The 26611-nt window shown below is 39.4% G+C and overlaps 1 protein-coding gene and 1 pseudogene across 1 annotated transcript in view; one reads left to right on the top strand and one right to left on the bottom strand.

Moving 5' to 3' along the window:
• Window positions 1–26611, top strand: part of CPLANE1 (ciliogenesis and planar polarity effector complex subunit 1) — a 147668-nt gene that overhangs the window by 111984 nt on the left and 9073 nt on the right. The window contains exons 41-46 of the mRNA XM_058430104.1: window positions 2882–2912; window positions 3404–3532; window positions 17534–17699; window positions 20468–20526; window positions 21188–21355; window positions 22633–22757. Of these exons, the coding sequence (XP_058286087.1) occupies window positions 2882–2912; window positions 3404–3532; window positions 17534–17699; window positions 20468–20526; window positions 21188–21355; window positions 22633–22757 (678 nt within the window). The remainder of the gene's footprint in view (window positions 1–2881; window positions 2913–3403; window positions 3533–17533; window positions 17700–20467; window positions 20527–21187; window positions 21356–22632; window positions 22758–26611) is intronic.
• LOC116456913 (ribosomal biogenesis factor-like) lies at window positions 11898–12483 on the bottom strand (annotated as a pseudogene).

Here is a 26611-nt window from a genome sequence, read left to right as displayed (position 1 = left end):
ATTTACTGGGAATACAGTTATGAAAGGTTTGTGAAGTCATTTTGTAATATTTATTTTAGGGGAAGGAAAGTTAAAACTTTTGCTAGTCACATGAAGAACTGTGACATCTTGTCACCTTCATAAGACATACTGCAATCATGTATCATATCTTGGTGTAACTTATTAATATGAAATATATAGCAACTGGAATTACTATAATAGTTGATTTTTACAAAAATTGAAAAATTAAAACTCTTCCAATTATAAGAACTTTGAATTTTAATTTGAAAACAAAATAGTAGCCATCATTTCTTGAGCCTCTACCATGTGCCAGACATCACTGTTTTATATGCATAGATTCTGGTTTAAGCCTGATCTATGAGGTGTAGACACTATTATTATCCCCATTTTACAGTTGAGGAGATTGAGATTTAGAAGGATTTAGTGCCACTTTTTGTTTTATTTTGTCTGGAGGTAGCAATTAAAACTGCTATCCTTTAGTCCTAATGAATACATTTTGTCCTATGAATAATAGAACATAGTAAATACATCAGTTCAATCACTGACAGTGGCTTGGAAATATTTTTTTTTCTCTCAGTTATTGATGGTCAATTAAAATGATTTTACTGAGTGTTTAATATATGTTCTATTACCATTATTAAAGTGATATAAATGGTAAAAATGCTATTTTAAATGGCATTACTGTTACTTAAATAAAAGAAAAGCTATTAAGAAGCTGACTTTAAATCTTGTAATTATTTTCTCAGTTCTTTCTAGATGCCATGTGTATTTTAGTCATCAAAATATGGGGATAATAATTTCCACTTCACAGAGTTGTGAAGACTGAGTATCATATATAAAGCATCTGAGAATCTTGTTTTATTTTCTTGGTCACTGATAGCTTTTCTCTTCTCTTCTCTAGGGAGGATTGACAAATGAGGTTAAACAGGACTCATATGGCTAGACGGTAGAGGGTTCTAATTATATCTGAGAAGTTTACACTACATTTTATACTTGGGAACATGGGAGAATTCCAAGCAGAAGTAAAACGAGGTGGTTTTGAGGAAAAATAGAATGGAGGCATAGAGACCACTGAGGAGGCTACTAAAATCTGACCTGGGAAATAATGAGAGCCTGGCTAGTGTTGTGGGAAAGAAATAGAAGAAACGAGACATTTTGAATTAGTAACTGATGGTACTCAGTGACTAGGTGGGTAAAAGAGGAGGAGAGGGGGAACATGGTTGTTTAGTGTTGCCAGAGTCTAAGGCAAAGGTAAAACTAGGTCTGATGTCAAAGTCTAGACTCCAGTCTTTTGGCTTCCCTGGGCCACATTGGAAGAAGAATTGTCTTGGGCCACACATAAAATACACGAACACTAACAATAGCTGATGAGCTAGAAAAAAAAAAAAAAGTCCATGCATAAATCTCATAATGTTTTAAGAACGTTTACTTGGTAATAAACAGGTACTGTGGCCGTGGGTTAGTGATCCTGGGTTACTAATAGGAGAAAGGGCAACTTGTTACTTACCAACCTTTGATGACAAACACTTCAACCTTTAACCCAAGAGGTCACCATCTTCACTAATCTCACCTACTTCCCCATATGCAGCCCAGTCATTATTGGAGAGAATCCTTCAAGCTTTTTTCATGAATAGGCCAGCAGAGGCCTCTCAAATACTCATAGAAAGTGTCTCTTTAATGGACCTTCTCTTTCCTGAGTACATAGGATTAATATGTTTTTCTACCTAGCAAAAAGCTATAAGGGGTAGTACTGTTACTATTACGCTAATCTTAGATTTATGTGAAGTATTTCTCTCTTAGTTAAATTGAATTAGTTGCTCTTAAGAACCCACAAATGCCCAGATTCTGAGAACAAAAATAAAATCCTTGATTTGGAGGTTAATAAATTAAGTAGAACAATATGTTTTCAAGAAAACAGGTATTTCATATTAAAACCATGTGAATGTGTAAGTCTTAGGGACAGATTTGGTTTATCTCAAGATAATAAAATCTTAAGGAATATTTTTGAGAAGAGATGTCAGAACACTTTTCCCTATATGAATTCAGGTCTGTTTTTAGAATTAAACATATAGAAGAATTAGACATTTAGAATGAAACATATAGAAGATTGAATAGATTAAGTGTTTTTCTCTGAAGACATGTAGTTAATACTGGACAAGACTTAAAAATTATATTTTGGGTCACATTCTTACAGGTAAATTGCTTCTTGGATTTAAATAAGATATTTTGTAAAATATATTACTTTCAGATCACCAGAGATTTGTTTTTTGTTTGTGTATATTTTATAAAGTAAATTGCACTCCAGTACTCTAAACTGTATACTAAGCAAAGAAGGGTTGTACCTTCTGACATATTATACTGAGAACTCAGGATAGAAAAAGTAATAATCTTATACCGGCTGGGTGTGATGGCCCATGCCTGTAATTCCAGCACTTTGGGAGGCCAAGGCAGGCGAATCACTTGAGCTTAGGAGTTCGAGACTAGCCTGGGCAACATAGCAAGACCCCGCCTTTACAAAAAATACAAAAATTAGCCTGCATTGCGGCACACACCTGTAATCCCAGCCATTCAGGAGGTTAAGGTGGGAGGTTTGCTTGAGCCCGGAGGAAGAGGTTGTAGTGTGCCATGACCATGTCCCTGCACTTAGCCTGGGTGACAGAGTGAGACATGGTCTCAAAAAATATGTGGACAGTATTCACTATCAGATAGCATATTCAGGAGGAGGATAAATATGCTGTAAATATATATCTATAAACCAATTTGGAGGTTTAAAAGTATTTTAATTTAATTTCTGGTTATATAATTTCTAAATTAGATTAACAATTGAAAGCAAAAAAAAAAAAAACCCCGAAATTTTTATTAATAATGATTTTTTTTTTAGGTATGAATAGCAATGATGAATTATGTGAGAGGTAAATATCTTAAAAGTTAATTCAGAATTTTCCTTAAAGTTGGGTGTAGATAGTGAAAATTTTGTTCATATGTGTGTGAATTTTTACATTATATATATCTGTGGTTTAAAGGAATATAAGTTTTCATTGGGTATGGAATATTTTTAAGAAATTGAGGATTGTTATATCCCTTACTGTTTTAGCACAAGTAGTTAGAATTCAATAGACTATATTTACTACATTTTCTTATATAAATATGGATTAAATTTAAACAGGCAGAATCTATAGAGGTTTTCTTATGGACCATATGTTTCCTTTTTAAAGAAAATCTACCAAGTCATTACTTTTTGTTGGTTAGTCTTTTTCACTGAGAGATACTAGAATTACAGAAATAGAAGGAACAGTAGATATGTTTATCATTTTGTGTTCATTTGTTACATGTTTATTTTTGCTTAATGTAATTAAGTTGTAGATACTGATTTATATTTCTTAAATTACATTTGCAAATGAAGTGTTTCAGTACATCCGCTCCACATGACTGGATTGACTGATATTGCAGACATTATTGAAGACCTTTTAACTAAAGACGGAGTTTCCAGTGAAGAACTTGGCTTAACGGAACAAGCTATGTGCACCTCCAGGTAATCATTGAATAATTCATTTTTAACCTGTTTAAAATGCCTCTCATTCAAGAATGTTCAAAACTTGTCATATTTTAATGTGATTTTTATGAAACAAATCTGAAGCTTAGAATAGATTCTTTTCTTCATGTTTTGTTATGTATATGTGTTGTTCTTCCCCTTTCCCTAACAATATATAGTATATAACTGTATCCTGTGAGTTTTCCCAAGAATCACTCTAAGTACAACATACATTTAATCCTGTCTCTTACTAGAAGTAATTAATGATTAGTTCATAGCACTTTACCCTAAAATTAACCCTTAGAATACATTTTAAATAGGCTTTCTGATCTATCATGCAAATGGAAAACAAAAAAGATCTGGGGCTACTGTTTTTATGTCAGATAAAACAGACTTTAAACCAACAGCAGTAAAAAAGGACAAAGAAAGGGACATAATGATAAAGAGTTCAATTCAACAAGAAGACTTAACTATCCTAAATATATAAGCATTCAACATTGGAGCACTTAGACTCATAAAATAAGTACTTATAGACCTATGAAACTATTTAGGCAACCACATAGTAATAGTGGGGGACTCAACACCCCGCTGACAAAGTTGGACATATCATCAAAGCAGAAAACTAACAAATTCTAGAATTAAATTAGACACTTGATCAATTGAACCTAATAAATATCTGTAGAATGCTCCACCCATCAACCACAGAATATACATTCTTTTCGTCGGCGCATGGAATATACTCCAAGATCGACAAAATGCTTGACCTTAAAGCAAGTCTCAATAAATTAAAAAAAAAAAAAACCCTGAAATCTGACTGATATGGTTTGGCTGTGTCCCCATCCAAATCTCATCTTGAATTGTAGTTCCCATAATTCCCACGTGTCATGGGAGGGAACAGGTGGAGATAATTGAATCATGGGGACAGTTTGCCCCTTCCTGTTCTCATGCTAGTAAGTGAGTTCTCACAAGAACTGATGGTATTATAAGGGGCTTCCCCCTTCAGTGGGCACTCATTCTTCTCCTTCCTGCCATCATGTGAAGAAGGATGTGTTTGCTTCCCCTTCTGCCATGATTGTAAGTTTCCTGAGGCCTCCTCAGCCATGCTGAACTGTGAGTTAATTACACCTCTTTCCTTTATAAATTGTTCAGTCTCAGGTATGTCTTATTTAGCAGTGTAAGAACAGACTAATATAGTAAATTGGTACTGCAGAGAGTGGGGTGCTACTGTAAAAATACCTGAAAATGTGGAAGTGACTTTGGAACTGGTAACAGGCAGAGGTTGGAACAGTTTGTAGGGCTCAGAAGAAGACAGGAAGATGTGGGAAAGTTTGGAACTTCCTAGAGACTTGTTGCATGGCTTTGACCAAAAGCCTGATAGCAATATGGACAATAAGGTCCAGGCTGAGGTGATCTCAGATGGAGAAGAGGAACTTGTTGGGAACTGGAGAAGGTGATTCTTATTATGTTTTAGCAAAGAGACTGGTGGCATTTTGCCTTTGTCCTAGAGATTTGTGGAACTTTGAACTTGAGAGAGATTATTTAGGGTATCTGGTGGAAGAAATTTCTAAGTGGCAAAGCATTCAAGAGGAAGCAGAGCATGAAAGTTTGGAAAATTTGTAGCCTGACAGTGCAATATAAAAGAAAAACTCATTTTCTGGGGAGAAATTCAAGCTCACTGCAGAAATTTCCACAAATAATGAGAAGCCAAATATTAGTCACCAAGACCATGGGGAAAATATCTTCAGGGCATGTCAGAGACCTTCATGGCAGCCCCTCCCATCACAGGCCCAGAGGTCTAGGAGGGAAAAATGGTTTCCTGGGCCAGGCCCAGGCCCTCCTTGCTGTGTGCAGCCTAGGGACTTGGTGCCCTGCATCCTATCCTCTCTAGCTGTGGCTAGAAGGCACCAAGATGCAGCTCGGGCTGTGGCTTCAGAAGGTGCAAGCCCCAAGCCTTGGCAGCCTCCACGTAGTGTTGAGCTTGTGGGTGAATAGAAGTCAAGAATTGAAGTTTGGGAACCTCCTTGTAGATTTCAGAGGATGTATGGAAACGCCAGGCAGAAGTTTGTTGCAAGGGCATAGCTCTCATGGAGAACCTCTGCTAGGGCAGTGTGGGAGGGAAATGTGGGGTTGGAGCCCCCACACACATTCCCTTCTGGGGCACTGCCTAGGGGAGCTGTGAGAAGAGGGCCATCGTCCTTCAGACCCCAGAATGGTAGATTTACCGACAGCTTGCACCATGTGCCTGGAGAAGTCACAGACAATGCTGGCTGTGAAAGCAGCTGGGACAGAGGGCTGTACCCTTCAAAGCCACAGGGACAGAGCTGTCCAAGACCATGGGAACCCACCTCTTGCATCAGCATGACCTGGATGTGAGACATGGAGTCAAAGAAGATCATTTTGGAACTTTAAGGTTTAATGACTGCCCTATTGGATTTTGGACTTGTATGAGGCTGATAGCCCCTTTGTTTTGGCTAATTTCTCCTGTTTGGACCGGGTATTTTTACCCAATGCCTGTACCTCCATTGTATCAAGGAAGTAACTAACTTGCTTTTGATTTTACAGGCAGAAGGGACTTGCGTTGTCTCAGATGAGACTTTGGACTTGGACTTTTGAGTTAATGGTAGAATGAGTTAAGACTTTGGGGGACTGTTGGAAGGACGTGATTGTGTTTTGAATTATGAGGACATGAGATTTGGAAGGGGCCGGGACAGAATGATATGGTCTTGATTGTTTCATCATCCACATCTCATCTTGAATTGTAGTTCCCATAATCCCCACATGTTGGTGGAGATAATTTAATCATGGAGGTGGTTCGCCCCATCCTGTTCTCATGATAGTAAAAACACTATTTCATGAGATCTGATGGGTTTTCTGTTGTTTTTTTGCGATGGAGTCTCGCTCTGTTGCCAGGCTAGAATGCCATGGTGCGATCTCAGCTCGCTGCAACCTCTGACTCCCTGGTTCAAGTTATTCCTGCCTCAGCCTCCCAAGTAGCTGGGATTACAGGCACGTGCCACCACGTCCAGCTAATTTTTATATTTTTAGTAGAGACAGGGTTTCACTATGTTGGCCAGGATGGTCTCAATCTCCTGACCTTGTGATCCACCCACCTCAACTTCCCAAAGTGCTGGGATTACAGGTGTGAGCCACTGCACCTGGCCGATCTAATGGTTTTGTAAGGGACTTTCTTCTTTGCTGGGCACTCATTCTTCTCCTTCCTGCCCCCATGTGGAGAAGGACATGTTTGCTTCCCCTTCCGTCATGATTATAAGTTTCTTGAGGCCTCCCCAGCCATGTTTAACTGTGAGTTAATTAAACCTCTTTCCTTTATAAATTATCCAGTCTCAGGTATGTCTTTATTAGCAGTGTGAGAACAGACTAATACACATACCAACCATACTTTCAGATCATAGAGGCATAAAAATAGAAATCAATACCAAGAAGACCTCTCAAAACCACACTATTACATGGAAGTTAAACAACTTGCTCCTGAATGACTTTTGGCAAAGGCAACATTGAGAGGAAAATTTGAGGTGGGCACGGTGCCCACACTGTAATCCACATTTGGAGGCCGGGGGGGACCTGAGTTTGGGATTGAGACCACCTGACCAACATGAAACCCATCACTAAAAAACAAAATTAGGGCTGGTGGCACATCCTGTAATCCACTATCGGAGGTGAGGCAAGAGAACATTGAACCTGGAGGCAGAGGTTGTGGTGACCAAATCAGCCTTGAACCAACCTGGCAAAACAAAATCTTCAAAAAAAAAAAAAAAAAAAAAAATGGGCGGTCAGCCTGTAATCCACACTTGGAGGCCGAGGCGGGCGGATCACCAGGTAGCTAACATGGTGAAACCCCATCTCTACTAAAAATAGAAAAAATTAGCCGGGCGTGGTGGCGGGCGCCTGTAGTCCCAGCTGCTTGGGAGGCTGAGGCGGGAGAATGGCATGAACCTGGGAGGCAGAGCTTGCAGTGAGCCAAGATTGTGCCACTGCACTCCAGCCTGGGTGACAGAGCAAGACTCCGTCTCAAAAAAAAAAAAAAAAAAAAGGAAAGTTTATAGCACTAAACACCTACATCAAAAAGTTAGAATGATTTCAAATTAGTAATCTAACATCACACCTAGAGAACTAGAAAAACAGAACAAATTAACCCCAGAGCTAGCAAAAGAAAATAAGTAACTAAAATCAGAGCAGAAGTGAACAAAATCGAGAACCAAAAATCCATTCAAAGAATCAACAATACCAAAAGTTGGTTATTAGAAAGGATAAACTAGATTGATGGACCACTAGCTACATTAACAAAGAAAAAAAGAGAGAAGATCCAAATAAGCACAATTAGAAAACAACAAAGGTGACATTACAACCGATCCCACAGAAATACAAAAGATCCTCAGAGACTATTATGAACACCTGTATGCACAAAGTAGAAAATCTAGAGGAAATGGATAAATTCCTGGAAACACACAACCCCCCAACATTGAATCAGGAAGAAACTTGAAACCCTGAACAGACCACTATGAAGTCCTGAAATGGAATCAGGAATAAAAAACCCACCAACCAATAAAAGCCCCAGACCAGATGGATTCACAGCCAAATTCTGCGAAACATAAAAGAACTGGTGGGAATTCTACTGAAACTCTTTTAAAAAATCAAGGAAGGCAGACTCCTCCCGAATCTTTCTATGAAGGTGGCATCACCCTGATACCAAAACCTGGCAAAGACCCAAGGGAAAAAGAAAACTACAGGCCAACATCCCTGATGAATATAGAAGCAAAAATCTTCAACAAAATATAGTAAACTGAAAGCAGCACATCAAATTGTGGTGATTGTTAATTCACCATAATCAAGTAGGCCTCATTTCTAGGATGCAAGATTGGTTCAACATACACAAATCAATAAATGTGATTAATAGCCATTTATGACAAACCCACAGCCAACATCTTACTGAATGGGCAAAAGCTGGAAGCATTCACCTTAAGAACTCGTACAAGACAAGAATGCTCAATCTTACCACTTCTATTTAACATAGTACTGGAAGTCCTAGCCAGAGGAATCAGGTAAGAGAAATAAATGCAAGGCATCCAAATAGGAAAATAAGAATTCAGAGTATCTCTTTTCTATGACAGTATGATTCTATACCTAGAAAACCTAAAGACTCCTCCAAAAGCCTCCTAGAACTGACAAATGACTTCAGTAAAGTTTCAGGATACAACATCAATGTACGAAAAATCAGTAGCATTTCTATGCACCAGTAACATTCAAGCTGAGAACCAAAGCAAGAATGTAGTCCCATTTACAACAGACACACACAAATACACACACACACACACACACACACACACACACACACACACATCTCTAACCAAAGAGGTGAGAGATCTCAGCAAGGAGAACTACAAAACACTTCTGAAAGAAATCGCAGGTGACATAAAAAAATGGAAAACATCCCATGCTCACAGAAGAATCAATATCCTTAAAATGACCATACTGCCCAAAGCAATCTATAGATTCAACACTATTTCTTTCAAGCTACCAATATCATTTTAAACAGAATTAAAAAAAAAAACTATTCTAAAATTCATATGGAACCAAAACAGGGTCCGAATGGCCAAAGCAATCCTGAGCAAAAAGAGCAAAGCCAGAGGCATCATGTTACCTGCCTTCAAATTATACAAGGTTACAGTAACCAAAACAGCATGGTATGGGTACAAAAATGGACATACAGACCAATGGAACAGAATAGAGAACTCAGAAATAAAGTTGCACAACTACAGCCATCTGATCTTTGACAAAGTTGACAAAAATTAGGGGGAAAGGCAGGGGAAATGACTCCCTGTAAAGGTTGTGAGAGAGCTGGTTAGCCATACGCAGAAGAATGAAACTGGACCCCTGCCTTTCACCGTATACAAAAATTAACACAAGATGCATAAAACATTTAAATATAAGACCTCAAACCATAAGAGTCCTAGAAGAAACTTAGGAAATACCATTCTGGACACTGGCCTTGGGAAAGAATTTATGACTAAGTTCTCAAGAGCAGTTGTAACAAAAACAAAAATTGACAAGTGGGATGTAATTAAAGAGCTTCTGCACAGCAAAATAATCAACAGAGTAAACAGACAACCTACAGAATGGGAGAAAATATTCACAACCTTTGCATCCAACAATGATCTAATATGCAGAATCTATAAAGAACTTGAACAATTGGGCTGGGTGCAGTGGCTCACGCCTGTAATCCCAGCACTTTGGGAGGCCGAGGCGGGCGGATCAAAGAAAGTCAGTGGGAAGAAAGTCAGTGAAAGAAGGCAGTCACAGTAGTTCTTATATTTATAAGTGAAGGACAAGGAATTAGATGTAGCTAGAGTTTGTGCATTAGAAGGGGAAGGTGAGACTAGCTGAGTGTGAAGACCAGAGGGAATCACTGAGTTCAACATATTGACATGCAGTAGGGTGTGGTAGAAAGGGCTGTTTTTCTTTTCATTTTGCTTCAGGGGAAAACTGAAGAGTCAGGAGATTGAGACCATCCTGGCTAACCCGGTGAAACCCCGTCTCTACTGAAAAATACAAAAAAATTAGCCGGGCGTGGTGGCGGGCGCCTGTAGTCCCAGCTACTCAAGAGGCTGAGGCAGGAGAATGGCGTGAACCCGAGAGGTGGAGCTTGCAGTGAGCCAAGATTGCGCCATTGCACTCCAGCCTGGGCGACAGAGCAAGACTCTGTCTCAAAAAAAAAAAAAAACTTGAACGGTTGAATAAGCAAAGAACAACTAGATTAAAAAATGGGCAAAGACATTACAAACACTTCTCGAAGTCATTTTGTTCTCAAAAGAAGTTGTTATTGAACTTGTAAGACCTCATTATTTTATGGTAACAATATTTTTCTATTACCAGAAAATATTGTACAACAAAGGAAAAAGGATTCCACTAATTTCTATGTAATTATTTTAATTTCTATTATTCCATGTATGTGCTGTATTATATATAACCATATATATATATATATTTTTTTTTTTGGAGACGGAGTCTTGCTCTGTCACCCAGGCTGGAGTGCAGTGGCGCGATCTCGGCTCACTGCAAGCTCCGCCTCCTGAGTTCACGCCATTCTCCTGCCTCAGCCTCTCCGAGTAGCTGGGACTACAGGCCCCCGCCACCACGCTGAGCTAATTTTTTTGTATTTTTAGTAGAGACAGAGTTTCACCGTGGTCTCAATCTCCTGACCTCATGATCCGCCCGCCTCGGCCTCCCAAAGTGCTGGGATTACAAGCGTGAGCCGCCGCTCCCGGCCTATATAACCTTATATTAAGACCATGTTAAACGCTAACTTCCTTAGCTAATGCATTTAGTTACCTTCAGTTGTTTTGTTAGGTTAATGATCATGTTAACAATAGTCTATTAAATGTCAATAATTAGAATAAAAATTAAATATTGACTGGATGCAGTAGCTCACACCTGTAATCTCAGCACTTTCGAGGCTGAGGTGGGAGGATCATTTGAGCTCAGGAGTTTGAGACCAGCCTGGGCAATGTAGCAAAACCTCATCTCTATAAAAAATATTTGGCCTGGCACGGTGGCTCATGCCTATAATCTTAGCACTTTGGGAGGCTGAGGCGGGTGGATCAGGAGGTCAGGAGTTCGAGACCAGCCTGTCCAACATGACGAAACCCCGTCTCTACTGAAAATACAAAAAATTAGCCAGGTGCGGTAGTGGGCACCTGTAATCCCATCTACTTGGGAGGCTGAGACAGGAGAATCGCTTGAACCTGGGAGGTGGAGGTTGCAGTGAGCCAAGATCATGCCACTGCACTCCAACCTGGGTGACAAGAGCGGAACTCCATCTCAAAAAAAAATTTTACTAAAAAGAAATTAAATATGGTTTCTGCTCTTGGAGATAGAGCTCTAAGACCAAGTTATATCAGTGTTTATGGGAGCTCAGGGGAAGAAAGTCAGTGAAAGAAGGCAATCACAGTAGTTCTTATATTTGTAAGTGAAGGACAAGGAATTAGATGTAGCTAGAGTTTGTGCATTAGAAGGGGAAGGTGAGACTAGCTGAGTGTGAAGACCAGAGGGAATCACCGAGTTCGACATATTGACACGCAGTAGGGTGTGGTAGAAAGGGCTGTTTTTCTTTTCATTTTGCTTCAGGGGAAAACCGATTTAATATCTACCAACCTCCCCATCCCCCAAGTAACTGCATTCTGCGATTTCAACTTTTCTTTCAATTCTGAATCCTGTTTTCTCCACTTATAAAAGGAAAGTTATCAAAAACAAAGGAAGGTTATCAAAAACAAAATACATTGGCAAAGTACTCATCACTTCTTCGACTTACATTTTTACTGCCATGAAACTATTTCTGTATGTTCTTCTATCCAGACAGACATTCACTGCAGCCTATAATGTGAAAGATGTAAGCAAGGATATATATCTGTTTCAGTGAACAGATTTGGTGAAGTGCCTTCTGTTTTAGCACTTTAAGTTTATCCATTTTGTTGACTTCTGACATTCCATTTTTCCTAGATTGGAGGAAAGATCTATTTATGCAGTTTGTTTTTAAAATGTGCCAATGCCTGCACATTAAGATTTTTAAAAATAAAATTGTATAAAACATATAATGTATTGGTCTTTTGGGGGGAATTAGATGCATCACCACTGTATTACACTGTATCACAACTGTATTACAGCTTCATCAACATTAACTGATTTGCTTTCATGACGTTTCTGAGGAATTGGTTCTTTTTGCAGAGGTTCAAGAGAAAGGGCTTTTGATAAGTTGTCTAGTTCCTTTTGTATATTTACAAATGCTTTATTAACATTGTTAACTTTTCATCATTCATAATATTTATTTTAAGATTAGTAGTAACTGGCTTTGCTTTGTTTTTAGCCTTAAAGTTGTTTTGGCTGACCATGTGAAATACATTCCTGGACTTCTACCCCCTTTATTTGTTCTTGGCCATTGTCTTTGATACTCACATGCAGGTTCTTTTTTTTTTAAATTAATTTCCTTAGGTTTTGGGGGAACAAGTGGCATTTGGTTACATGAGTAAGTTCTTCAGTGATGATTTGTGAGATTTTGGTGCACCCATCAACCTGAACAGTATATACTGTACCCAATTTGTAGTCTTTATTCCTCACCCACCTCCCACCCTTTCTGCCAAGTCCTTGAAGTTCATTGTTATCATTCTTATGCCTTTGCCTCCTCATAGCTTGTGAGTGAGAGCATACAATGTTTGGTTTTCCATTCCTGAGTTATTTCACTTAGGATAATGGTCTCCAATTCCATCCAGGTTGCTGCGAATGCCATTATTTCATTCCTTTTTATGGCTGAATAGTATGACATGGTGTATATGTGTACCACAATTTCTTTATCCACTCATTGCTTGATGGGCATTTGGGCTGGTTCCGTATTTTTGCAGTTGCGAATTGTGCTGCTATAAACATGCGTGTGCAAGTATCTTTTTCATATAATGACTTATTTTCCTCCGGGTAGCTACCCAGTAGTGGGATTGCTGGATCAAATGGTAGTTCTACTTTTAGTTCTTTAAGGAATATCCACACTATTTTCCATAGTGGTTGTACTAGTTTACATTCCCACCAGCAGTGTAAAAATGTTCCCTTTTAACCACATCCCTGCCAACATCTATTATTTTTTGATGTTTTGATTATGTCCATTCTTGCAGAAGATGATATTGCATTGTGGTTTTTTATTTGCATTTCCCTGATCATTAGTGATGTTGAGCATTTTTTCATATGTTTGTTGGCCATTTGTATATCTTCTTTTGTGAATTGTCTCTTCATGCCTTAACTCTATTGTTTTGATGGAATTTTTTTTTCTTGCTTATTTGTTTGAGTTCCTCATATATTCTGGATATTAGTTCTTTGTCGGATGTATAGATTGTGAAGATTTTCTCTCACTCTGGGTTGTCTGTTTACTCTGCTGATTGTTTCTTTTGCTGTGCAGAAACTTTTTAGTTTAAGTTCCACCTATTTATCATTGTTTTTGTTGCACTTGCTTTTGGGTTCTTGGTCATGAAGCCTTTGCTTAAGCCAGTGTCTAGAAGGGTTTTTCCGATATTATCTTCTAGAATTTTTATGGTTTCAGGTCTTAGATTTAAGTCCTTGATACATCTTGAGTTGATTTTTGTATAAGGTGAGAGATAAAGATCCAGTTTTATTCTTCTACATGTGGCTTGCCAATTATCCCAGCACCATTTGTTGAATAGAGTGTCCTTCCCCCTTTATGTTTTTGTTTGCTTTGTCGAAGATCAGTTGCCTGTAAGTATTTGGGTTTATTTCTGGATTCTCTATTCTGTTCCATTGGTCTACGTGCCTATTTTTATACCAGTACCATGCTGTTTTGGTGACTATGGCCTTATAGTATAGTTTGAAGTCATAATGTGATGCCTCCAGATTTATTCTTTTTGCTTTGTCTTGCTTTGGCTGTACAGGCTCTTTTTTTGGTTCCATATGAATTTTAGGATTGTCTTTTCTAGTTCTGTGAAGAATAATGATTTTTTTTTTCTTTTTTTTTTTTTTTGACACAGTTGCCCAGGCTGGAGTACAGTGGCACAATCTCAGCTCACTGCAACCTCTGCCTCCTGGGTTCAAGCAATTTTTCTGCCTCAGCCTCCCTAGTAGCTGGGATTACAGGTCCATGCCACCACACCTGGCTAATTTGTTCATTTTTAATAGAGATGGGTTTTTGCCATGTTGGCCAGGCTGGTCTTGAGCTCCTGACCTCAGGTGAGCCACCGCACCTGGCCCTTATGATGGTATTTTGATAGGAATTGCATTGAATTTGTAGATTGCTTTTGGCAATATGGTCATTTTCACAATATGGATTCTTCCCATCCATGAGCATGGGATGTGTTTCCATTTGTTTTGTATTTCTTTCAGCAGTGATGCATGCAGGTCCTTAAGCTCCAGGTGACATCATCTGCATGCAGCACAGGGCTTTAAGATACAAATTAGAGCCAGTTAGAAGACTTACCTCAGTAGTTTAGAGATGAGGTGATCAGAATGGAGAGTGTAGGGTAATAGGTGTAAGTAAACATTTGGAGGCTATCAGGTGGTAAGAGTGACAGCTTTTTTACTTGGGTGACTGAGTTGATGGTGATTTACTTAGCAGGATAAAGAATGCAGGGGCAACATAGGGAAACCCCATTTCTACCAAAAATACAAAAATTAGCCAGTCTCGTAACCCAATCTCAAAATAAATTTTTTTTAATAAAAATATCTTTTAAATCCTGTATTCTGTTAATTTTGCTTCCTTTCCTGAGAAGGACATAATATATCTTTTGTTTGTTTGTTTTTTGAGACAGGGTCTCACTCTGTCACCTAGGCTAGGGTGCAGTGGCACAATCATGGCTTACTGCAGCCTCAACCTCCCCAGGCTTAAGTGATTCTCCCACCTTAGCCTCCAAGTAGCTGGGACCACAGATGTGTGCCACTGCACCCAGCTAATTTTTATAGTTTTGGTAGAGACGAGGTTTCAAAAACAAACAAATAAATAAATAAATAAATAAATAAATAAATAAATTTAATTTAATTAAATAATGGCTGGGCTTGGTGGCTCATGCCTATAATCCCAGCATTTTGGGAGGCTGAGGCGGGCGGATCACCTGAGGTCAGGAGTTCAAGACCAGCCTGACTAACATGGTGAAACCCCGTTTCTACTAAAAATGCAAAAGGCCGGGCATGGTGGTGCGAGCCTGTAATCTCAGCTACTCGGGAAGCTGAGGCAGGAGAATCGCTTAAACCCAGGAGGCAGAGGTTGCAGTGAGCCAAGATCGTGCCATTGCACTCCAGCCTGGGCAACAAGAGTGAAACTCCGTCTCAGAAAAAAAAATAGAATAAAAAAGAGAATGCAGTTTTAGATATAAGGTGGCAGAAGAACATCAAGTGGTAATATTCATCGGTATATTAGTTTTAAGTCCTCTGCAAAGCAGATGAGATTTTGATGAGCAAGAGATTTATTTGGAGAAATGCCTGTGAGGGAAAAAGGGAGGATGCCATAAAATTGGGGACAACTATCATACTGCAGTGCTGATGTAGATCTGACCCTGTGCTAGGGGTCCCTAAAATCACCTCCAGGTTCAGAAATCACCTAGGAGGATGCACAGAACTCAGCAAATAGTCATTTTCATGGCTATAATTTATCCTAACAGGAGGCAAAAGGCACATGGAGTAAATTCCAGGGAAAATCAGGCACAAGCTTCTAAGAGTCTTTTCCCAGTGGAGTCGCACAGAATGCACTTAATTCCTCCAGTAACAAGTTGTGACAACATGTGTGAAATGTCTACCAGGCAAGCCCATTAGAAATTCAGTGCCTGGGGTTTTACTGGGGGGATACTGCCTGCCATGTATTAAGATTCCAGAGCCTCAAAAGGAAAGCAGATACTCAGAATAAACTATTGTTTGTATTTGTGACTGGTCTTCTGTTTAGGGGTGTCTTTTTCAATCACTGGGTGATGCATCTGTCTCAAGTCCCCATCTTTTAAAAAAGAAATTTTTTAAAATTTTCTTTTTTGGAGATGGAGGTTTGCTATTTTGCCCAAGCTGGGCTTGAACTCACGATTGTCCCACTTCAGCCTCCCAAGGAGCTGGGACTACAGGTGCATGCCACTGCACCTTGCCCCAAATCCCCATTTTGCACCACCCATTTTCTCAGACCACTCCTAGTGCATGTGTGTTAGTTCAGATCCTCCAAGAAGCAGAAGCTAAGGTCGGATTAGCTGTAGAAGAGATTTACTGGGGAAAATGCTTGTGAGAGGATGGCAGAGTGCAGGGAAGAAGTAAGGAGAAGCATCAGACTATGATGCAGCTCTCAGCCCTCCCTGTAAAGGAGAGGGAAAGAGGGTAGGGGAGACAGAGTCTCAGTGCACTGTGTAGTTTTAAGAATATTTTGGCCAGGTCAATGGTAAGATCTCAGGCCAAGTCACCCACAGAGTCACCTGTGTCTTGCAGGAATGGGCCTTTCCCAGTATACCTGCCATGCGTAGTCTGTTAATTTGGGCCAGACTATGGGAAGTGTGGCATGAGCCTAAGCATGGGAGTAGATCCATAAGGGCAGCTGTTGGAAGTCACCTCTGTGTTACAATTTTTTTGTTTTTTTGAGACAGTCTCCCTCTGTCACCCAGGCTGGAATGCAGTGGCGCAATCACTGCTCACTGCAGCTTTGACCTCCCAGGCTCAAGTGATCCTCCCACCCACCTCAGCCTCCTGAGTAGCTGGGATTACAGGCATGTGCCATTCAACCTGGCTAATTTTTTTTTTTTTAATAGAGATGACATGTCATCATCTTGCCCAGGCTGGTCTTGAACTCCTGGGCTAAAGCAGTCTGCCTGCCTTGGCCTCCCAGAGTTCTGGGATTACAGGTGTGAGCCACTGAGCCCAGCCCTGTATTAGAAGTTTTGAAAGTGATAGAGATAGTGCAGGGAATAAGTTATATTAATAGATAAAGAAGTGGAAACCTCCCCATTTTACATGATGTGTTTATTATGCATTGCATACCTGTATCAAAATATCTCATGTACCCTATAAATATATACATAGACTGTGTACTCACAAAATTAAAAAGTTTAAAAAAAGTCAAAAGGAGAACCTTTAAGACATTAATTCTGAAGCAGTGAGCAGAGAAGAAAGGAGCCAATGCAGGAGGCTATATAGTTTTCTGAGAGTTAGGAAAAGACTCAGGTAAGACAGAGTTTAAAGAAGAAGGGAAAATCGAGTTTAAGGCAAATGTTATAAAGAAGTTGTTAGCTTTCTGAGTCCATTTTCAGTGGAGTTCAGGTAACAAATTGGAGTGAGTTTACTAGAGAACGTAAGTATATACTACTTTTGAAGACGGCGCAAAATAATTGGAGTGAGTTGACTAGAGAACGTAAGTATATACTACTTTTGAAGACGGCGCAAAATATTTCCAGATAAATAGTGTTTAGTCATGATATATCTTATCTGCTTAACAAATTTAAAAGCAAATGATGTCTTGCTTGTTAAATTTCTCAGAATTCAGCATTCTTCTGGCAGACATTCACAAAGAACTGACAAGGAAAGAAGAGAGATTCAAGCCTGGATGAAAAGAAAACGAAAAGAAAGAATGGCAAAGTACTTAAATGAGCTGGCAGAAAAGAGAGGGCAAGAACATGACCCTTTCTGTCCCAGAAGCCATCCAGTAAGTCTGCCATGTCAAGGGTAATGGAATTATAGAATATGTGTAATTACTTTCCTGGCAAAATTTTAAGAAAAAGATTAACATAATTTGGATACATTTTTAATTTGGCATATAGAAAAGTAAATGTTTTACTTGTCAGGAAAAGTTAATAAATTACCTTAAAATGTTGCAGCATATTGTGCTAACCAAGTTATACTGAATTATCTTAAATATTTTTTTGTCCCCCAGGCTAATGATGGCTGTAGCATTTTAACAAGAGGAGGAGGTTGAGTGATTGGGTGACCAATTGGAGTTGTTCCTTTAATTTTCAATGAGAGTCATTGGCAGTTGAAACAACCAACTATGTGTATTAAAGCCATTTTAAAAACTGACTCTTCTATGCCTGCTCCCTTACTTAGTTTATAAAATTTATTTGCTTAGAAAACTTTGGGAGACCAAAGTGAGAGGATCACTTGTGACCAAGAGTAGAAAGCATCCTGGGCAATATCATGAGACCTCATCTCTACAAAAGAAAAAAAAAAATTAGCCAGGTGTGGTAGCACACACCTGTAGTCTCAGCTACTCTAGAGGCTGAGGCAGGAGGATCATTTGAGCCCAGAAGTTTAAGACTGTATTGAGCTATGATCACACCACTGCACTCCAGCCTGGGAGACAAAGGGCGACCCTGTGTCTACAAATAAAGCAAAAGCTAACAAATAAAAAACTCTTCAATTTTCTGTTCATAAGTTACCTACAAAGAATACAAAAAAAATTATTGTCCAGTCATGTATTAACAGAACAATGTCACTTCTGTGTGTGTGGTTTTTGTTTTTTTAACTGTCTTTAAAACTGTCAGCATTTACTTACTGAGCCCTAAATACAGACATCACCAGGCTAGGTCAGGTATATTTTTCTTCAGATGGTAAAACAAAGCACTGTTACTTTGATAGTCACATTACTTTGAAAATTACATTTAGATTACAGTTTATCTTTTACTTTGTAATCTGAAATAAAATACAATATCCCTTCGTTTTTTTCAGCATCATTAGGATGACAAATTCTTTAGGTGAATTTTTCAGATAAACTGTTCTATTAAAACACCAAATGGTGCAAAAGTAGGTGAACTATTGTTTAAAGTGTGCAATTTACTTACCTGTCTCTGAAAAGAGCATATTGGTGTTAACATAACGTTTTCTTGATAGCCCAGGAGAGATGGTAGTGACCTTCAGGGCTACTGAGGTACATGACCAGAATCTTAAAGTGTGTGCATGTGTGTTTGAGAGAGACAGTGTGTGTGTGTGTGTGTGTGTGTGTGTGTATGTGTGTGTGTGTTCCCCCAGCCTAATATAGAATGGGTTCTGACATTACCTTCTCGCTGTCAGTGAAGTAAATACCCAAGATGGTTAGAATTGTGTCCAAATTTAGAATAAATTGGCTAGGAATAGTGGCTCATGTCTGTAATCCCAGCACTTTGGGAGCCCGAGATAGGAGGATCACCTGAGGCCAGGAGTTCAAGACCAGCCTAGGCAACATAGTGAGACCTTGTCTCTACAAAAAAAAATAAGAAAATGAAAATTTAGCCAGACGTGGTGGCACATGCCTGTAGTCCTAACTAGTCGAGGTGAGAAGATCACTTGTGCCCAGGAGTTGGAGGTTACAGTGAGTTGTGATCATGCCCCTGCACTCCTGCCTGGGCAACAGAGTGCACTCTTGTCTCAAAATGAGTAAACTCTAAGGGTTTAAGAACTGCTTGGGTCATAGATTTTGTGGTCTCATTCAAGATTGCAAACACTTTTTGTTTTGTTTTTTTTTTAACTTCTATTTGGGTAAAGGGATGGGATTAGTGAGGTGTTAATGTAATTAACATTTTCATTTGAATTTCTATTAGAAATCAACAAGACCTTTAATTTGCTAGTGACTACTTCTCTACACGACCTTGAAAAAGTGAATTTACTTCTGAGTGTCCATTTTTATATACATAATTGTGTGTGAAAAGAACCTCACATGTAACTCACACCAATAGTTCTTAATGTTCTGGAATAATATGTATGTGTCTGACATTTGTTGTTTGCCTTCTGGTGTGTAACTTGAAGAGTTTATAAATCACAGTCAATTCACTGTAGTAGGTTTCTGATAAACATTTTAAAACATAAAAATGATAATTTTAAATGTCTAATTTCTGCTTTATTAACAAGCTCTTGGTGAGGTTAATTACAGGATTAAGTATAAAGCATAGGTGCTTCCACCTAAAATGTTCCTACTTTCCATTTTTAGTGCAGCCAAATAAGGTTCTCTCCTAATTAATTCAATAAAATATATTAATTGAACTAGTAAAATAGATTTTGCATTCCATTTATTAAATTGGTTTATTATTTTTATTTATTTATTTATTTTTTTGAAACGGAGCCTTGCTCCGTTGCCCAGGCTGGAGTGCAGTGGCACGATCTCAGCTCACTGCAGCCTCCGCCTCCCAGGTAGCTGAGATTACAGGCTTGTGCCACATGCCTAGCTAATTTTTGTATTTTTAGTAGAGATGAGGTTTCACCATATTGGCCAGGCTGGTCATGAACTCCTGACCTCAGGTGATCCGCCTGCCGTGGCCTCCCTAAATTGGTTTTTACTTTAATTACATGATGTTTTAATTTAACATTTTTATGTTTTATGCTAGAGTAGGAAGCTTCATCAAACACGACAGTGTTTTGTACTGTTTCCTAAATAACAGAATTATGTGTAATGGTTTAATTATTTGGATTGAACAATAATGAACCAACTGGATATTTCTTATGCAGGTTTACATGACTTCAAGGGAAATAAGGCTGAGACAAAAGATGAAGCATGAAAAAGACAGGTGAGTTTGGTAGCTGTAACCCTGTGTATTCTCTCTAACTTCCTTACCTGAGGCATAGATTAATGCCTTAGGAATTCTGTTTTCACAATAGTCTCTTTTTTGTCAATAAACAGAAAATTATGGGAGATATCACTGCAAGGAAAATGATGAGACTCACTAGCCTTTTTTCAAATTTGCTTTCAAATATTATGTGTTTCATTCAGTTTTGATGACCTTTATTTCTGCTGTTCTCCCTTTCCCAACCCAGATATTTACATGCATTTGGGAAATACTCCAGAGACCATAACTACAAGTACCTTTAATAATACTGCCTAATCATTTTCAGAAATCTGATGAATAGAAGGATGTTAGAAGTGCTGAAGAAAGAAAATGCCAAGTGAAATTAGCCGGGCATGGTGGCCAGGCACCTGTAATCCCAGCTACTCGGGAGGCTGAGGCAGGAGAATTGCTTGAATTCGGGAGGCGGAGGTTGCAGTGAGCCGAGATCACGCCATTGCAATCCAGCCTGGGTGACAAGAGTGAAACTCTGTCTCAAAAAAACAAAAACAAAAACAAAAACAAAAAAAACAGAAAATCCTAGGTGATCTTCAAACACTATATTCCCTCCGGATAGATGAACTGAAATTGACTCAATAAATGATGCTTAATTCTTTGTCTACAGATTGCTGCTCTCTGAACACTATAGTCGTCGAATCTCACAAGCATATGGTCTGATGAATGAACTGTTATCTGAGTCAGTACAGCTACCAACTCTACCACAGAAACCATTGCCTAACAAACCCAGCCCTACTCAGTCTTCCAGATGTCAACACTGCCCTTCTCCAAGAGGGTAAGACAAGGTTTCACATGCCATTTGGCAAGATAACGTCAGGCCTGATAAGAAATGTAGCACTTTTGTGACCTGAGTTCAGTGCATTTGCATTTACCCTGCTTAGAGTTATGATGATAAAGTAAAGGAAAAAAAGTAGCCCCATAATATGAGGTCTTTATACATTGATAGAATCACCAAGGAAAGAGGCAAAAATTGTGTTGTATTTCTCACTAAGTTTACAGAGCATTTAGGTATTCCAGAAGTATGAAATTTGGTATCTGTGCAGTCCTGTTTTATTTAGTTGTTGTTAATATTTGCCTCCGTAATTTGCCTTCTAACTGCTCATCCTGTTTTCCCACGTGTCATCTTCTCTCTTTCAGAAACGGCCAGTCCCCAGCTGCTTACCACTTCCCTTTCTGCTACCTGCCCCAGACCTGCCCAGTTATGCTCATTCAACTGTAGCTACTATTAATTATTTTACTTTAATCACCTGCAGAGGGGTTATATATGAGTTCATTAGGCAGGAATTAACTAAACATAGAATGCTGAAGAAAACTACCCAAGTATAAAATCTCTTATATATGGTCAACAAACATGCAAAGTTCTATTAATATCTGTTGGTGATCATAAGATGAACATGAATTGGAGTACAGTGTTGTTAAGCATCACCACATTTGACAGAATAAATTATTAGAATTGTAAACATAATCACATAATTTAAGAGCCTAGAGGAGATACTACCAACACAAACCCAGATGTAATCAGATCATCTGTGTGTGTAGTGTGGAGTTTACTTCAAATACCAAAGATTCCCGTTGAGACTTTTCTAGAATAAAGCGGGGATTAAATACATATATAACTGCCCAATATATGGAGAATTTGAAATGGGGAGTGAGATAACCACAAAAAAGTTTTGTGAAAAAAATGAGGTTTGAGGTATGAGATACAAAGAATAATTTGTTGAGAGTTATGTGTTAAGCACATCACTGAGGTACAGACTAGGCAGTATCAAGTGAATATAACCTGAGCTATATTTTGGTCTGTTTTTTCCTTAAAGTAACAGGGTCTTGCTCTGTCACCCAGGCTGGAGTGCAGTGGCATTCACAGGTGCTATCATGGCTCACCACAGCCTCAACTCTCTGGGTTCCAGTGATCCTCCTGTCCCACCCTTGCCAGTAGCTGGGGCTATAGGCTTGCGCTACTGTGCCCAGCTTAATTTGGGCTTTTTGAAATATTAAAGTTTATCGCTGATATGAGATTCTAGGAATATAATAATTGTGTGATTTCTACTATAGAGAGAATCAACACGGTCACAGTTTTCTAATAAATCGACCTGGAAAAGTCAAATATATGTCCAAACCAAGTTACATCCATAAGAGGAAGTCTTTTGGGCAACCTCAAGGCTCAGCTTGGCCACGTGGTAAGACTTAAAGCTTTTTTATAAATTGTCTGATTTGGACCTATTCCTTCTTGTCTCCAAAGTTGTGTTTTCATTAGTAAAAGGTATAAGTCTTAGTAAAAAGGAGTTCTGATTTGAACAGAATGCAAGGCATTGATAAAGACTTAGCTGTATTTTTTTTTTCTTTGAAGTAAGGCCCTAGGAATTTTCCTAAATGAATGGCTTTTTTTTTTCTTTTTGAGGTGGAGTCTCACTCTGTTGCCCAGGCTGGAGTGCAGTGGTGAGATCTCGGCTCACTGCAAGCTCTGCCTCCTGGATTCATGCCATTCTCCTGCCTCAGCCTCCCAAGTACCTGGGACTACAGGCGCCCACTACGATGCCCGGCTAACTTTTTGTATTTTTTTAGTAGAGACAGGGTTTCACCGTGTTAGCCAGGATGGTCTCGATCTCCTGACCTGGTGATCCGCCTACCCTGGCCTCCCAAAGTGCTAGGATTACAGGCGTGAGCCACCGTGCCTGGCCTTGAATGGCTTTTTTTTGTTTTTTATTTTTTTGAGATGGAGTTTCACTCTTGCTGCCCAGGCTGGAGTGCCAATGGTGTGACCTCGGCTCACCGCAACCTCTGCCTCCTGGGTTCAAGTGATTCTCCTGCCTCAGCCTCCCAAATAGCTGGAATTATAGGTATGCACCACCATGCCTGGCTAATTTTGTATTTTTAGAAGAGACGGGGTTTCTCCATGTTGGTCGGGCTGATCTCGAACTCCCGACCTCAGGTGATCTGCCCGTGTTGGCCTCCCAAAGTGCTGGGATTACAGGTGTGAGCCACTGCACCCGGCTGAATGGCTTTTTTATAATAGCATTGAACAATCAGGGTATTAGTAGGGTATAACTTTTTTGGGAGTCTGTTTCTTTTGTATATCTGGCTAAAGATGTAGGCATTTGAACAAATCAAGTTCTGATAGATTGCAGGATGAATACATCACAGAATAGGAATGCTAAGAAGCTCAGATTGAAATAATATGTTTTTATCCTTTGAAAATTATTTTCCACATTTCAAGATACGTCCGTTATTTACACCTTTCTTTAGTTAATTGTGCCATATTTGAGTTTTGATTACTAAAGTAAAACATAGTTATTTGTAATATGTTTATATATTAACAGTGTATTATAATAGCTGACATGTATAAATGTATACATTTAAAAATGTAAAATAGGCCTGGTGCGGTGGCTCATGCCTGTAATCCCAGCACTTTGGGAGGCCGAGGTGGGCAGATCACAAGGTCAAGAGATTGAGACTATCTTGGCCAACATGGTGAAACCCCATCTCTACTGAAAATACTAAAATTAGCTGGGCGTGGTGATGTGCGCCTGTAGTCCCAGCTACTCTGGAGGCTGAGGCAGGAGAATTGCTTGAACCCAGGAGGCGGAGGTTGCAGTGAGCTGAGATCGTGCCACTGCACTCCAGCTTGGCGACAGAGTGAGACTCTGTCTCAAAAAAAAAAAAAGTAAAATAACAATTATGTGGCAGGTTCTGTTTATGTTCTTTAATTACAGCCCTGTAAGATAGGTGCTATTATGTTCCCACTTTAAAGACAAGGAAACCAAGGCAGAGAAAGCTTAAATAATTGCCCAAGATCATACAACTAGGAAGTGGTAGAGCCAAGATTTAATCCGAGGGTGGGTCTAGAGCCTACACACATAGAACCAACACTTCAGTATGCTGCCTCAATTTAGAAAATTGAAATTTCCATAAATCCCAATTCTTTAGATGAAACCCTTCATGGTTTGGTTAGCTCTTGGCTTTTTTTTTTTTTTGAGACAGAGTCTGTCGCCTAGTCTGGAGTGCTGTGCCGTGATCTTGGCTCACTGCAACCTTTGCCTCCTAGGCCCAAGAGCCATCTCCCACCTCAACCTCCCGAGTAGCTGTGATTATAGGCGTGTGCCACCATGCCCGGCTAATTTTTGTTTATTTGTTCGTTTTTTGTAGAGATGGGGTGGTCTCTCTGTGTTGCCCAGGCTGGTCTTGAACTCCTGAGCTCAAGCATCTACCCACCTCAGCCTCCCAAAGTGCCAGGATTACAGGTGTGAGCTATCATGCCTGACCAGCTCTTGGCTTTTTTGATTGACAAATTACAGTAAGAAAATACTGCTCTTTTAAAACTGAAATTTCAAAATAGTGAACCATGCTTTTTTTTTTAAAAAAATCTTATTTTATACCTGATATATTTGCCAGAATTAAATACATATCTAAAATTGTCAAGGTTTTAAAAACCTGAGCCATCGTTTCTTAACATCTGATGAAAAAGTCTTGAATTATATGGAAATATGTCTTCCTGTTATATGTGTTCAATTTCAAGCCTTTATTTGTACCTTGTGCTTTGACGGTTGCTATGGCCTTAGCCCATCTTTCCATTAATCTCACCTGCCCTTGCTGGATTATGCTTGAGGAGGTGCTCCTGCTACTCCTGGGCTCAGAAGCCCTCAGCAACACTCATACCTACACAGAAACGTCTAGACCCTCTGCTTGGCCTTCAAGGCATCCTCTGTGTGTTCTCCTGCTTCCTTGACCTCCTTTCCCTACAGAACCTGTGCTGCTCAGCAGCTTGTTTTCCAACCACATGCCGTGATTTGTGCTCCTTTATACCTTGAATGTCTCACTTCTGTGTGTCTGAAGACATTCCTATTCGTAATTCTTTAGTTTGTCCACGCTGATATAATCAATTTAATATTCTATATTCTCATTTCTAAATTGAGGCTAATATTTAATCTGCATGGTTGCTATGAAAATTAGAGATAATGGTGGCTAAAGCAGTTATTTTTCTGTTCTTTGAACCCTTAACCACATGTTTATGTCCCTCTTGAAGCACTACAACAGGCGTCCTGTTATTGTTACCTGTAAACTTCATGCCCCATACTAGATTAAATGCTTTCCAGCAGTATTCCCTTGCTCATCTTCATATTATCCCTCATGTTGAACAGATGAAATACTCAAACACTGAACAAATGGATAAATGGAAAAAATGGTTATTGAGCTTTTTGCCTAAGCATAGCTATTTATAAACAAATTATTGTTCAAGGATATTAATAGGCAGGTATTATAGTATTTATACCATGTCAGAGAATAATACCACATGCCTGGCTATTGTCCTGTCTTTTAAAGCAAAGATAAAAGAGGCAGCTTGAGTGCTTGTGGATATTCTGACTTCTCTGCCTCAGTAGAACAGGCTGTGGCTCCCCTTGTTGTTGTGGCCTCTGTCACACCCAGACCCAACCGTTTCACCTGGCTACATTCAGAAGTTTCAGGTCCCCCAGTGTTTGGGAGAATGGAGGGAAACCCAGGCAAGACTGATTCCAGACCTTTTCCTAGTCAGTGATACAGATAACCTGAACTCACATAGGTCAAGTTCAGTCATTGCACATGTGGGGAGGTGAGGCTCCATCGAGATTTTCAAATTCACTGCAGTTCATTTGTAAATGAAGAGTTTTTCTGAATATACTTGGGAGTTTGACTGTATGTTGCTTTCTATCTTGTAAAGCAGTATGTAGTTTTTGGCTAATTTCTTCAGCCCTGCTTCCACACTGTTAGGAGCTTTTTTTTTTTTGGACACAGGAACTCATTCTGTCGCCCAGATGGGAGTGCAGTGGTGTGATCATGGCTCACTGCAACCTTGACCTCCCTGGCTCAGATGATCCTCCCACTTCAGCCTTTTTTTTTTTTTTTTTTTTTTTTTTTCTTGTTTTTGAGGCAGAGTCTTGCTCTGTCACCCAGACTGGAGTGCAGTGGCGTGATCTCAGCTCACTTCAGCCTCTGCCCTTTAGGTTCAAGCAATTCTCCTGCCTCAGCCTTCGGAGTAACGGGGACTACAGGCTCGCAC

This window comes from Hylobates moloch, unplaced genomic scaffold (genome assembly GCF_009828535.3).
Source record: "Hylobates moloch isolate HMO894 unplaced genomic scaffold, HMol_V3 SCAFFOLD_17, whole genome shotgun sequence".
Lineage (NCBI taxonomy): Eukaryota > Metazoa > Chordata > Mammalia > Primates > Hylobatidae > Hylobates > Hylobates moloch.
This window is presented reverse-complemented; position numbering and strand designations above follow the sequence as displayed.